The following is a 15,080-nucleotide window of genomic DNA, read 5'->3' on the forward strand; positions in this document are numbered from 1 at the left end:
GGGGGGTGAAGGAGGGGCCGGCCTTGGAGCTCCAGCGACGCAAGATGGCAGCCACCACGGGCTCGGGTGAGCGGGGGCGCCGGGCCCGGCCGCCGAGGGGGTGCGGGCTTGGGCCGGAACGTGAGGACGCGCGAAGGCCCCTGCGGCGCGGCGCGCGTCTCTGCGGCTTCCCTGTCCGCGGGGCTCCGCGGCGGCGATCCGACGGGAGAGGAGGAGCAGGCGGCGGCCGGAAGCACGGGCGGGGGGCCTGGGGACTGTGGGCGGCGCGGCCAGGCCCAGAGGCTCCCCAGGCTGCGTGAGGCCGGGAAGAGGGGAAAGGTCCAGCGCGCGGCTCTGCTGGGGGCCGGCGTGGGCGAGGGGCGAGCGGCGAGCCTGCAGCTCCGGGGAGGTGTCGTGGGATCGAGGGGTCCCCTGGATCCAGGTGCCGTAGAGCAGACGGAAGTCTCTTGCTGGGCGAGGGGGGCGCGTTGGGATGTCTGCAGCAGGGGACCTCGGGGAAACCCCTCCGGCGGGATGGGACGAGGAGACGAGCTCCCGAGGAGTGGCTGTGAGGATTCCCCTTGAGCTGCCGGACCGGCTCCAGGCTTAGTTTTGGGGATAGTTAGCTGAGCGAGTCTGTGTTGGTTACGGGGAAAGTCGCAGGGTGACTGCTTCCAGGGGAGTTAAGGGCGTCTGCACAGGATGAGCAGCAGCAGGGGTCGCGCAGCCAGACGCAGGAGACGATCGAGGGTGAAATGACCTCAGTTCCCTGTTTGAGCAGACAGGTGGATTCCTCAAAATTAGGTTTCAGGAGACAAGGTGAGAGTGGAGTGGAATATTGGGCGGGAGAGAACAAGTGAATTGGGAGGTCTGGTGGGGTGTTGGGGGAGGACCCCAACCAGGAGAAGGCCCTAGCAATGAAATCTTACAGTATTGACTAGGGAAGTAGACCCCAGAAGTATCTCGTGAGGTCATCCTCCCTTCCACTCCTTTGGGAGACCTGAAACAATTACATGGGCTCGACTTTGACTTCCCCGTTGGCTGGGCTGGAGTGTGGAGAGGAACTGATGAAATGAGAAAGGCCCGGTGACTGGGGAAGGACAGGCAGTGGGGAGAGGAGGGGCTCTTTCAGTCCCCGGCAGGTCAAAGGAAGCCGGTGGGTGGAGGATGAAAATCGAAGCGTCTGTTTCAGGGCTTTCACAGAGGTACCACGGGATGCCTTGAGTGAAGTGGGCATTGGTGGGGCGGGTCCCTCAGGGTCTGATGAGGGGCGAGGCAGACTCTGCAAGTGCAGGATTGGGGGAAGATTAGATGTGCCCATTTTGATGAGGCTGCACCCACCGGTCCTTGGCAGTCATGTTGGCCAAGGAAGTTCTCCCCAGTGAGATGAGAATGGGAAAGCAGACAGGGCCACAGTGTTTCCCCAGTGTAGCTAGCAGGACCAGCCTGGGTACTGAAGGCCTTGGAGTGCTTTAGGCTGCATCAGCGGCACTGCTGGAGGAGAGTTGGTCGCCTAAGGGGCCGTGCTTAGGGGAATCCTCCTTCCCAGGGTGTTTCCCTTCCGTACCCAAGGAGCCATTCTTGTCTGATAGGGTGGAAATAAAAGGAGTTGGATGCAGGGCCTCTGACTGAGGTAGCCCTCCACAACCTCCCGCTTACATTTAGAGCAGTAGGGTCTCTGGAGCATCCAGAAGCCCTTGCATCCTTTAACTAGGTTTTGGTTTTGGCTGGCAGAATGCTGAGTCAGTTCGTTTACCAAGACATTGCCACAGGCACTCCCAGAAGACAGGCTGAGTCAGGCCAGACAGCTGGGGAAGCGTCTCACCAGAGTAACGTCCCTGCCAGTTGCTATGAACTGGGGAGTGCGTGTCGCCCTTGGCAGCCAGGATTGCAGTGCTAAAGCAGCTCCGCGGTTTGCAGCCCCTTGAGATTGGCCACCTACAGTCCGGTTTAACAGCTACTTCATTCTGACTTGTGAGGCCCTACCAGTTGAAGAGTACTTCATAACTGCTGCAGCAGCCAGATAAAACGTTAGCAGCTGCTATCCAGTGGCACCGGAGAGCACTTGGCATGGTTTAGATAACCCAGGACCAACTTTGAGATGCCCCCAAATGAGCTTCCCAAACATTTGTTTATCCAACAGATATCTCCTGTTTTAAGTACCTAACAGATGGCTTGTCCCCGTCTTGAAGTTTGCATTCGAATCAGAAGGCCGTTAAGGAAGTAAATAAGTGCGATGATCTCAGCAGTGGAGCTGCGAGGATGTTGATGTGCTGGAGAGTCAGGGAAGGCTTTTCTGAGAAGGTGGCATTTGAATTGAGATAAATGATGGCAAAAGAGCCAGCCCTGCAGCGCGTATCATGGCCAGAGTAGGAAAGGGTAGGCGGGGCAAAGGCCCTCTGCTGGAGCTGAGCTTGGTGTGTTGAAGAACAATAAAAAGTCCTTGGTACTTACTTGTTGAAATGAGTTGGGGAGATGTGGTTTGGATTTTAGCCAGAGTAAGGGGAAACCATTGAACAAGAGTCTGATAGGAAGTAGGCATGCAGTAAATACTTGTCAAATGGATGAATGAATGAATGAATGAATGCCTTAGAAAAAGAGTCAGGACAAGATCTGACCTATGCCCTCAGGCAGTGGGCACAGAGTATTAAGATAAAAAAAAAAATCTTGATTGGTTTAACCTAATTGGAGTGTGCAGGCTTTCTGTTCCCTAACCCTGAGAAGGCGGTCAGGTGTGTTCCACAGCTGGCGTTCAGAGTGCTTTTTGAGTAATCTGTGCCCATGTGTACAGTGACGGCGAGGCCTTTGAGTTCATGTAAGGGCTGGACATAGTTTTTTGTGGTCACTGCTGTCAGCTCATGACTGCTACACCTTCCCATTTCCCTTGGTTCTGCCAGTAAGATTTCTGCACAGGTCCTAGAGTGTGGAACTCTGAAAAGCCCACCACAGTGCCCCAGGACGGCCATGCTACAACTCCTTCCTGTGTCAGTCCAGGATTGCAGGATGCGGTGGCCCATGGCCACCAAGCTCTTCCTCTTACCCAGCAGCCAACAGGCTTCCCTGACAGCTAATCAGAAACTGGGTGCCAGGGTAAGCCCTTGTTGGCTGTGATTTTACATACATAGGAGTGGCCTGATGCGCACATCCAGCTTGTGGAAATTTATTTTTTTATTTTACTGTCATCTTGAACAAAGAAATGAATGAATAGAGAAGAAAGTAGTGGCAAAGTTTATTTGAAAAGAAGGTAGATACTGGCTCTGCAGCGCAAGGTTGTGCTGAGTGATAGGGGGAAAGCAAGGTAATAGGGAACACCCCAGAGGGTGCAGGCCCATAGCTGTGGAAATTGAGCCACAGGGCTGGGGAGATAACTCAGTGGTCCAAGTGCCTGCCTGGCAAGTGCAAGGATCCGAGATCAATCCCTGGTACCTCATGCCATGCTGGCCACCAAAACTGGGCATGGTGGTGCACGCCTGTAATCCCAGCACTGGAGAGGCTGAGATAGGAGGATCACTGTGAGTCTAAACTGTGTAGCAAGACCCTGTATCAAATAAATTTTTTTTAAATTTATTTATTTATTGTGTCTGTGTGTGTGTGTGTGTGTGGCCAGCTCAGCCCACCAGGGGGCGGGGCTGGCTGGCATGTGGTGCTGGGGATTGAACCACAGTCGCTGTGCTTTTGCTTAGCTTAGCTTGTTCTAAGTAGGTGCTTTAGACCACTGAGCCATCTCACCAGCCCCTCAAATAATTTTTTTAAAAAAGAAAATTGAACCATATAGGCAGTCAAGCTAAATATTCTTCCCTTCTGTCTCGGGGTATTTCCAGGAAAGCTGAAGCTCAGTTTCGGCTCCGACGTGTCTCCCTGAGCCACTGCTTGTTGATTATAATTAAGTGCCTTTTGTGCGGTACAGGCCTTACTTCAAAAGAACTGCCTCACATGTGCTTACCCAAAGAAACTTGTCAAGGGCGGATGCACAAGCTATTGTCCTGATAAGGGATTGCCACCGTTCATTTTAATTTTTGTCTTTTGGAGACTGTCTTGCTATGCAGTTCAGGCTGCCTTGAGCTCACTTTGTAGCCCAGGCTGGTCTCAGCAATCTTCCTGCCTCAGCCTCCTGTGTACTGGGATCACAAGTGTGCACCACTGTGGCTGCTCTTTTTTATTTTACACCTTCACTCTAGGGCCATCAGTTTCCTTCTCCACATTCTTTCCCTGGTCTTCCTCTTTCTCTTCATTCCCATTCATATTTGTGCATCTCCCTCTCCTTCGTCACTTCTCCCCTCTATCACCTCTCCTGGAATTGTAACTGTGTAGTGTAGTAATTTGATTAAAGTGGACTACAAACTCTGAAGTACTGGACAGCACATTACTGGGGATACTGTTCATTGTTTATCTGCATATTTTAGGTATACGGAATGATCACATTCATTATGGGAGATTTGCACCTGTACACGGTTTGACTTGATCCCCCCCAGTTTTCCTACCTTCCCTTCAACCCCTCTTCCCCTCATTTACAAAGCTTTGTTTCCATTTTTTCCTTCTTGCCTTTTTTTTCCTTTTCCCCTTTCCCCAATATTAATTGCCCTTACATCACGAGTCGTGCTCTAGAGGGTTCCCAGTGCTTGGCCTTAGCCCTTCTGTAGCTCTTCTCCCCACAGCCCAGTGAGTAACCAGGGGACACCTCAGGCCCGCAGTATCGCTGAGGAGATTGGTGCCTGGCTGAGGCTGCTCTGGCCATGGTCAGACCAGAGCCCAGATATTTCCACTCCAGGGTTGCGCCTGCTCCTTAGGAAGGAAATAGGTGTAGATTTCAGCCTGTGCTCCCCTGAGTCTTGGAGGGTTTATTCTTGGACAGAGTGTCTGCCCTGTCCTAGGAGCCCTTTCGCTGCATCCCTGGCTGCAGTTTATCCCCTTCAGGTAATGTTCTGACAAGGGCAAGGCTGGTTTTTAAGGAAGCTCTCTTGTGTAGTTTCTGAGTAACTTGCTCTTGCACGGCTTTAGCGCCCACCCCCCACATCACAAAGGAGGTCTTCGTCCTTGTGGGTATGCAGCCTGTAGACTTTTGAACTTGCATTTTGAGAGTTCACTGTGTGCAAAGTGTCACATTAGATGCATTATCTCACTTGTCACACAGCCTTTGAGGCAAATACCTGTTGTGCAGTTGAGGAAACTGAGGCCTGGGGCAGACATGACTAGCTTGAGGCACAGAGCAGGTGGCTTGTGGGGCCACCTTCTCCCAGGGCCATCGTATCCCTCCAGACCAGTGCAGCTACTCCCGCGCCCCTACCTCTCAGCTTTGGCCAGGTAGTTCCCTCTGGGTAGACAGTACAGTAATGGCCCTCCAGCAGGAGTCTTTCTCGCCTTCATGTCCACCATGTCACAAGTCCGCCAGGTATAACCCTGGCATACATGCCACATCTTCCTCACCATCTCTATGTTGTCTGTCTCTACCCAAGACCCCCTTTCTCTTACCTGGAAGCCAGGGAAAAGCCTCTTGCTTTGCCTTGCCCTCTCTGGCATGTTTTCTGTGCAGGAAGCAGAATTAACGTTAAGACTGCGCTCTCCTTCGAAAAGCCCTCCCCACTGCACTTAGAATATAGTCAGGCTTCCTGAGGCCTCCAAGGCAGGCCTTGTGCAGCCTTGCGCTGCCCCCTGCCCTCACAGCGCTACCCCACACCCCACACCCCACACCCTCAGTCTGTGCCCTGCCCCCGCCAGAGTGCTGTAGTCCCTGGTCTCCATGTGCCTGCCTGCTTGCTTCTCGTTCTTCAGGTTGCAGCTCCCCATGAAGGCTACCCCAACCACCTCAGCCCAGACCACCTCAGCCCACGCTGTCTTCTTAGTCACTGTCCCAGCTGCTTCTTTGTTCTTGCCTAAAGCACAACCTTACCTGTGGTTTTTCACATATTTCTTATGCCTTTTTGTTAGACAGGATCCTCTCTCTCTCTCTCTCTCTCTCTCTCTCTCTCTCTCTCTCTCTCTCTTTAGTGGAACAGGGGATTGAACTCAGGCCCTTTCACTTGCCAGGCAAGCACTTATTCTACTGAGCCATCTCCCCAGCCCCAGGATCCTGCCTCTTTCTCGCCAATCTCTTAGCATCCAGCACAGTCCTAACATAATAGTAGGTGCTCAGAAAGTACTTGCTGACTGCTGCAGTGAGTTCATCTGGAGTCCTGTGGATATAAAGTCCATGTGTGGAGAAACCGTATCTGCTGGGGCAGAGCGAAGTGGCCTCGGGCCTTCACAAGGAAAGCTCTCCTGGCCCTGGTAAGTAGGTGTCTTATCATCACAGGGCGCACTCTTATCCTCCCCAGGGTCTGACTCACTTCCACAGCTTATACTTTGTCTCCAAGAAAATCTGATCCTTGGCCTTGGTCCTCACTGACACTAACAACAGAGCAGTTCAGGGTCACGCATTCTATCACCACTTGTTCCATGTAACGTAGGACCGCAAAGAATGCTAGGTTGCCACAGGTTTTTCTCCTAGAGCAGTGAGCCCCAAGCGGGGCAGCCTGAGAACCAACTGGCCAGCCTGTCACATTGCTGGGCGTGCCCGGTTTCAGGTTCTGGAGGCCTGGGTGGAGCAAATTCCCAGATGGGGTCCCAACTGCAGGTGAGAAAGGTACTCCTCTGTCAGGCACCCAGGAGGCAGCCAGACTAGTTGGTTGCTCAGGAGCAAAGTTACAGGCCCTCACCTTTATCTCTTGCTTGCAGGCACATAGAACTGTGGTGCCCCCCTCTCCCCAGGCCTCCTTTCCCTAAGTGGGAGCGGCAGGCCTAGCTCAGCTCGCCGACTTCCTTGGATGAACGCCCAAACCCACCTCAGCAGCAGCAGCGCGCTTTTCTGGAGAACCGGGAGGCCCAGCCGTCACAGAGTAGGCCTCGGCCTGGCCAGGGCTTTCCTGAGATTCCCATTACCACAGCTACTGCTTTGTGGCCACAGTTGTCCTTTAAAAGATGTTTTAAAGGACTTCAAAATCCTTTTTTGTACCACAAATATTTTAATATGTTTCTGTGCCTCAGATTACTGCATTCAGTGTTTTACTCTGCCATGGTGTCAAAATCTATCAAATATTCATGCTTTTCCAACTTAGTTGTCATATTTTCTTTGTAAAATCCTGCAGCTGCTGGCTTAAGTTTATATTTAGCCAAGAGAATAACTGATGGCTTTTGATACTGACACAGATCCAGGAAAAATCCTCTGGAAAGAATTCTGAAGTAATAGGAACAAATATTGTCTTTTTAAGGTTTTGGGTTACTGCGATATTTTAGCACCTTGTTGAAGTTATTGTAACATATTCTAGCTTACATTTCATAGTGAACTTTTAATAGTTGCAGTCTATTTAATTGTACTTATCCTTAGATACAGATTTTCTTAGTACACTTTGAACTATATAGTCTGTGATTCTCTTGGTTTTGCAGGACTGCTGTTGTTTTTCCAGCTGCTCTTGACAAATACTTGAAATTTTAAAAGTTAGGCTGATATAGTTGATTAAAATACTGTGGGAATAAGATTTTTTTATTCTCACTGAAATGTTTTGTTTTCAAATTTACCATGATTTTTCACTTAAACTTCATTTGGGATAAGATGAGGTGGTTACTGACTAATAAATTTTTAAGCCTGCAAGAGCTTTTGAACATTGATAGTTGGATTTATATCCCAGAGGCAGCCCCTGAAGTGCCAGGACTGAAATGTGGTTAAGCTATTTGGAAGTGCTCTTCTGCTTTGTAGAAAATATTGATTAGCTTTGTATGAAGTTTCTAAATGGTATGAGATATAACAGTGTAGTTTGTGAAAACAAAGTTCATTTTATAGTGAAGAATCCTTTCACTTGTGTAAGAAATCACTTTTCAAGTGAGGTGCAGATAGCTCAACTGACTCAAATGCCTGCTTAGGCAGAGAGAGGGGCTGAGGTTCAATCCTGGACACCCCAAGCCGTGCCAGCCCGCCCCCAAAGCTCTCTGAGTCTTGATTGAGACTGGGAGTGGTGCGGTGGGCCTGTAATCCCAGCGCTTGGGAGGCTGAAAACAGGAGAATCACTACAAGTCTGATCTATGTAATGAGACCCTATAGACCCTGCACTAAATACATAAAAAAAAAACCACTTTCATTTGAATTAAAAATAGAATGTTTCCTAAAATTTTTAATCATTAAAAAGTAAAAATAGGGCTGGTGAGATGGCTCAGTGGTCTAAAGCACCTACTTAGAACAAGCTTAGCAAAGCACAGGGACCGCGGTTCAATCCCCCAGCACCACATGCCAGCCAGCCCCGCCCCCTGGTGGGCTGAGCTGGCCACACACACACACACACACACACACACAAATAAATAAATAAAATTTTTTTAAAAATTTTTAAAAAGTAAATATAGTTATCAATTTAACTTATCTCATAATAAAATTTAAATATCTGAATTGTATGGCACCAGTGTGCAGTGTTTTAGTCACATCAGACTGTTAGAATTTACAATAGGAGCCAGGCATGATGGCGCATGTCTGTAATCCCAGCATTTGGAAGGCTGAGGCAGGAGGATCATTTTGAGTTCAAGACCAGCCTGGGCTACAAAGTGAGTTCAAGGCCAGCCTGAGCTTCATAGTGAGACCCTGTCAAGAAGAGAAAGAAAAAAGAAAAGAAAAGAAAGAATTAATTTACAATAGGAGAGGAAAGGTTGTGCTCTTTCTTGAACCTCGAGACATTTATTGAGTTTCATTGTATGGCAGACAGCATACCAGTTCTGGGGAGGCAGGATTGAATGCGTCAAGGGCTCAGCGAGTGAGTGAGACGGGTGATAAAAAAAACAAAAAAGAGAAAGTAGAAGATAGAGTGCAGACTTATAGAGGTTCTTGGAGGCGGGGACTCAGAGAGGCTTATGTCGTTTGCCTGGCTTTTAGTAAGGTAACATTTAATGGTTTTTAAGATTGTTATATTGAGGCCGGGGAGATGGCTCAGTGGAATAAGCGCTTCCCTGGCAAGTGCAAGGGCCTGAGTTCAATTCCCAGTTCCGCCAAAAAGAAAAGAAACAAAAAAGATTGTTATATTGAGGTTACTTTTCTTGGTCCTCAGAATCTACACTGTTTCTTTGATAATTATATTAGACTCCCTTTTAATGATGCTGTAGCTGTTTGTTTCCCAGTTGTATCTTTAGAAATAAACTCCTGGGGCTGGTGAGATGGCTCAGTGGTCTAAAGCACCTACTTAGAACAAGCTCAGCAAAGCACTGGGACCGCAGTTCAATCCCCCAGCACCACATGCCAGCCAGCCCCGCCCCCTGGTGGGCTGAGCTGGCCACACACACACATAAATAAATAAAAAATTTAAAAAAAATTTGAACAGGTAATTCTGTATTAAATAAATAAATAAACTCCTTAGAAGTTTGTATCATTAAGGATTATTCATTCTGAAATCCCACGCCCAACACCGAGCTACTTATTCATTCAGCAAGAATATGACCGCTTGCTGTGGAGGGCACAGCAATTTTGGCGGAGTTGGCAGATTCTGTGGGGAATGTAGAAGGTTCTACTCAGTAGTGTTTGTGTGGCCATGAGAGAGACACAGTGACCAACACAGTGGAGGTGGGGTATTTAAAAGGTCAGGAGGCAGTGCATGTTGCAGAAAAAAAGGAAGCAAGGAGAGAGACTGGAAAGTGAGACCTTAGATGGAGGATCAGAGGAACTGGACAGCCATCCACACCGCTGGGCCAGAGTCCAGGTTGCGGAACAAAGGCACGTGCAAAGGCAGAAGGAGCCTCGCCTCTTCAGCAGTGTAGCATGGCTGGAGGGAAAGGGGAAGGAAGCGTGGGAACGAGTGCAGGAAATGGGATTAGCAAAGCATGGGGGTGAGGGCTCCGCAGCACCTCGGGCAGCGCCTCTCCCCTACAAAGTCAAAATTGGATCGCTTGCCAGCCATAGTGACGCATGCCTATAATCCCACCACTCGAAGGCTGATGCAGTGAGTTTGAGGCCAGCCTGGACTACATAGTAAAACCCTTTCTCAACACACACACACACACACACACACACACACACACACAATCCTACATCTATGCCTCTAATCCTCTACAGAAAAATAGAGATTTCCTCAGAATGTATTGATTTTTTTTTTTTTTTTTTTTTTTTTTAAAGACAGGGTCTCTGTGTAGCCCAGATGGCCTTGAACTCGAGATCTTCCATCTTGAGCTAGGATTGCTCAGCTCAAGAGTCTGGTGTATTCTAGTTGCATTGGCCTAGAGTAGGGAAGTGATGACACCTATTTTTGTTTGTTTTTTGTTTGTTGTATTTGGTATGTGTCTCACTACGCAGTTCGGACTCATAGTGAGCCTCGTGTTTTCAGCCTCCTGAGCGCTGAGATTACAGATGTACACCACCGTGCCCAGTCTCTGTGGCCAGCTCAGTGCACCCAGGGACAGGGCCAGCCCAGCATGTGGTACCAAGGATTGAAGCCAGGTCCCTGCACTTGCCTAAACCGGCTCTTAGTCTGCTGAGCTGTCTCACCAGCCAGATAACAGCTGTTGTATCTTTAAAAGGATAGTTATGTTCATGTACTCATGTAGTAATCCCAGAATTTGGAGTGCTAAAATAGGATGATCACTGGGATTTTGAGGCCATCTGGGCAACACATTGAGTTAAGGTATGTAGTAAGACCCCTTTCTCAAAAAACCAAAAAAAAAAACAAAAAACCAAATTGAGCATAGTGGTGCACACCTGTAATCCCGCGCTCAGGAGGCTGAGGCAGGAGGATCATTGCAAATTGGAAACCAGCCTGGGCTACAAAATGAGCTCAAGGCCAGCCTGAACTGCATAGCGAGACCCTGTCTCCAAAAAAATAACAGGATTGTTAAAAACAGACAAAGTAGAACTAGGTGGACCAAGAAGCCAATTAGGAAACTGAGATGGTGGAAACCATAGTGATGGGGTGGAGAGGACAAAAATGAGCAGATCTGACGGTGGGTTGGGTGGAGGGTATGAGGAAAAGGTTTTGTATCATGACCTGAGATTTGCAGCCAAAAGAAATATTTGCGCCACATACAGAGGTTGAGGAGGGTAGTTAGTTTTGGCGAAGGATTACAAAGGATTCCGTTTTAGAAGTGTTTTAGGCAAAAGGACTATTAGGCACAAAAGTGGGGGTGGTGGCCCATACCTGTAATCACAGCCCTTTGATGGTGGAAGTGGGAGGATTCTAAGCGCTAGCCAGAACTGGGCAACTTAGCGAAACCCTGCTGGAATGTATTTTAGTGGAAAGGGTCAGGGTTCAACCCCCAGTCTCACATAAAATACGAATAAACAGTGATCGATGGCCTCAGAGGCAGAGAATGGGAATTGTACACTGAGGACACATCTGCTTCTGTGGAGCCCCTGTTGGTAAAGTCACTTGGAGGGTGGCGCAGCACAGGTGGGGGGACCATGCCTTGAGGTCCCACAGCCAGATTATGGAGGCCTGGACAGTGAGGCTGAGCTGCCAGGAAGAGGAGGACCTGGGCTGAGTGGGTGGGGGTGAAGAGGAGGTCAGCAGGTGTCCCCTAGGTGTCAGGCTGTGGTGAGAAGACTAGATCTGACCATGTGGTTTAGAGGGGCTTGGTGCCCGTGTTGAGTGACAGGGCGGGAAAGCTGACTGGAAAAGGTGCAGGAAAGGGAAGAGCATGATGGTAGGGTGAGCAGTCAGACAAGTCTGGACATCCCTTTGGAGGTTGTTTGGTGATAAGGAACAAAGAAATCAGGTGGTAGCTGGAAGAGGACATAGGGTTAAATGAAGTTTTTTTGGGTTTTGGTTTTGGTTTCTCAGGGCAGATAGTGTGTGCTGATATAAGAAATTAAGCAAGCTTAACGACGTGCTTTCCAGGTTGTAACCTCATGTACAGTACTCATCTTTGCCACCTATAGAGGTGACTTTGTAAACCCTCCTTTAGTGGGGCTCAAGGTAACATGCTCAAACTCCCAGCTAGGCTTCCAGAAGTCGCAGAGAGGCAGGTGGGTAACTCAGTGTGAGGGTGCTTGCCTACACAGGAGGCCCTGGGGTTGATTTCTGGCAGCACCTCTCCCCTACGAAGTCAAAATTGGATCCCTTGCCAGCCATAGTGGTGCATGCCTATAATCCCACCACTTAAAGGCTGAGGCAGTGAGTTTGAGGCCAGCCCAGACTACATAGTGAGATCCTTTCTCAACACACACACACACACACACACACCCAAAAAAATCGATCCTACGTCTGTGCCTCTTATCCTCTACAGAAAAATAGAAATTTTCCCCGAATATAGTGATATTTATTTATTTATTTATTTATTTATTTATTTTTAAAGACAAGGTCTCTGTGTAGCCCAGATGGCCTTGAACTCGAGATCCTCCATCTTGAGCTAGGATTGCTGGCACCCTCCACTATACCCATCTTCTGATTGAGATCTGTGGCAGATAGCCAACACTCTGTCCTCATCTTTTAAAGGTAGACCAACTGTCCTATGTTCATGATTCCATGTGTGCCCCATACAAAGGTTGCAGATACCCATCTACACAAAGGGAAGCGTGGATCGGCTGTGTAATAAAATGTAACTTGCAGCCCATTTTGCCGTTTTTTTGCTGGGTTTTTTTTTTTTTTTTTGGGGGGGGGGTGTTCCCCCCAGCAGATGTTTATCTGAGGCCAGTTTGGGTCTTGGGGTTTTTGAGTGTTGATTTTGCAAGCCTTCTCCCATATTGTAAAATCAGTCCATCTCAGTGGTGAACATTAACATGAGCTGTTGGCTGAGCAGGGTGGCACATGCTTGTAAACCCAGTTACTCAGGAGTGAGATCACACAAGTTCAAGCCTGGCCTGGGCAGTTTGGCGAGACCTTGTCTCAAAATAGAAATTTAAAGAGCTGGGGGATGTAGCTGAGTGGTAGGACACCCTGCCGCCCACACGCACCCAAGCAGTCTAGCACTTGGGAGGCCCTGGGTTTAATCACCAGTAGAAGAAAAGGAGGGCTAGCATAAATTTCTTAACATTCCTTCTTCTTACCAGCCAGGCTTATAAGAATTCTTTGTCTTTTTGAGTCAGGGTCTCGCTATGCAACTTAGGCTGGCCTTGAGCTCACTTTGTAGTCCAGGCTGGTCTCAGACTCTCAGCAGTCCTACTGCCTCACTTCCTGAGTACTGGGATTACAAGCATGCACCACCACGCATGGCTTGTAAGAATTCTGATGACAGCTGATTTGGTGCCAGTGAATGCTCATGCCTTTGGTCCTCCGCAGTAGCAGTGGCCATCCTGAATGTGGTCCCTAGCCCTCCAGCTCACCCCACCCATTCGCCAGGGGCTCCGTTTGCCATTGCTCTGGTCCTGCCCAGGGCCATATGTAGCTCCCCCACTGAGCATCCTCAAAGGCCCAGTAGTTTATCGGTGTGGCCCAGCTTCTTCAGGGCTCCTCAGTTTATATGGCCTCAGAAGTCACGAAACAGTGCTCTGTGGTAGGTTATATTTCTGTCTTGTGTGTTCACTGAACTTTAACTGTGGATGTGTATACCTCGTTTCTACATGGAGACACGATATTCTGAGGGGAAGTCCCTGCTTTGTTCTTTGAGTGTGGGATGATAATCCCACCAAAAGTAGGACGTGTGGCTTTATGGTGGGGATTTTGCCAAGCTGGTGAGGCATCTGCAGTCCAGCAGGAAGTAGATGTTGGGGCTGTCGTGTGGCATTGAGTCCAGTTTGAGGCCCCCTGAACCAGCCCCTGTGATCTCTTATGAAAACGTAGTACCCTTAGCATGGGATGCTCAGCAAGCTGCTGGCCACTTGCAGTAAGGAGCTGCTCCATGATTTGTAAATTTTGATTCCTGCTGCCTCCTCCTGTTCTTCAAACTTTTAATCAATTTCTGACTGAAAATTAAAATTTATGGCTTAGAAAAAATGAATTTAAAATTAAATCTACTTTAGAAGTGTTCTCATTTGTAAACTTAAATTCTTTAAGACTTAGCTAAGTAAAGGTTAACAGAGAACTAAACTGCTCGGTGCCACCATTTAACAGTCTTTTCCAGCTGGGGATACAGCTCAGCAGCACAGCACCTGCCTGGCAAACAGGAGGCCCTGAGTTTGATTCCTTGTACCCAAAAAGCCTTTACTTACCTTTATAACAAACTGAAGGATTTACAATATGGTCTGAGGAGGTACACACCTGTAATTCCAGTACTGTGAGAGGCTGAGGCAGGAAGATTGAAAGTTTGAGCCTAACCTGGGCAGTTTGACAATTTAGTAAGACCCTGCCTAAAAAAATTAATGAAAGACTTGGTGTGTAGCTTATTTTGAAGGCCCTGGGTTCATCCCAGTACAAAAAACAGTCTGGGCTAAATGTGGGATCTGTGATTTCCAAAGAATTTTTTTTTTTTTTAAATAATTGTGTATAGGTGGGGAAGATGGCTCAGTAGAATAATCGCTTTCCTATCAAGAGCAAGGGCCTGAGTTCAATTCCTGGTTCCGCAAAAAAAAAAAAAAAAAAAAAAAAAGATTTTTTTTTTTTTTTTTTTTTTTTTTTTTTTTTTTTTTTTTTTTTTTTTTTGGTGGTACCAGGGATTGAACTCAAGACCTTGTGCTTGCCAGGCAAGCACTTATTCTACTGAGCTATCTCCCCAGCCCAAGAACTTCTTTTTTTAAAGCAGCCTCCCTAGCCCTGCTCATAGGAAGATTTGAGCACAATTAGGTGACCCTCCTTGCAGATGTTGTGAGTGGTGCTCCATGATCCGGTTGTGGCCTACAGATGTTTGTCATTGTCCTGAGCAGAGTAACTGCCCCCATTAGGCAGGACACCCTCCCACCCACCTCAGTTCTTCATGCTCCCTGTTTGGAGTAAGTAAAGTAAAAGTTGCAAAGCAGCTGCATTCTTCTCACTAATTCTCTTGTGTTCTTTGGGAAATGCAGTTTATCTTAAGGCACATCATATAACGTTTTATTTTAAGTACATAAACATTTTTTAAAATTCTCAGCTTTATGGGGGCTGGAGAGATGGCTCAGTGGTCTAAAGCACCTAATTAGAACAAGCTTGGCAAGGCATCAGGGACCGTGGTTCAATCCCCCAGCACCACATGCCAGCCCGCCCCGCCCCCTGGTGGGCTGAGCTGGCCACACACACACACACCACTCTCTCTCTCTC

General features: G+C 48.4%; 1 protein-coding gene across 2 annotated transcripts in view; it reads left to right on the forward strand.

Annotated features, from left to right (window-relative positions):
- The first annotated feature begins 6 nt into the window (after positions 1-6).
- The window catches only part of Ube2v1 (ubiquitin conjugating enzyme E2 V1), a 35,609-nt gene continuing 20,535 nt past the window's right edge, over positions 7-15,080 (forward strand). For both annotated transcript variants that reach the window (XM_004636043.3, XM_023720688.1), the window contains exon 1: positions 7-66. In XM_004636043.3, the coding sequence (XP_004636100.2) occupies positions 45-66 (22 nt within the window). In that variant the 5' untranslated portion in view covers positions 7-44. The remainder of the gene's footprint in view (positions 67-15,080) is intronic.

The sequence above is a fragment of the Octodon degus genome, unplaced genomic scaffold (genome assembly GCF_000260255.1).
Source record: "Octodon degus isolate 3935 unplaced genomic scaffold, OctDeg1.0 scaffold00077, whole genome shotgun sequence".
Classification (NCBI taxonomy): domain Eukaryota; kingdom Metazoa; phylum Chordata; class Mammalia; order Rodentia; family Octodontidae; genus Octodon; species Octodon degus.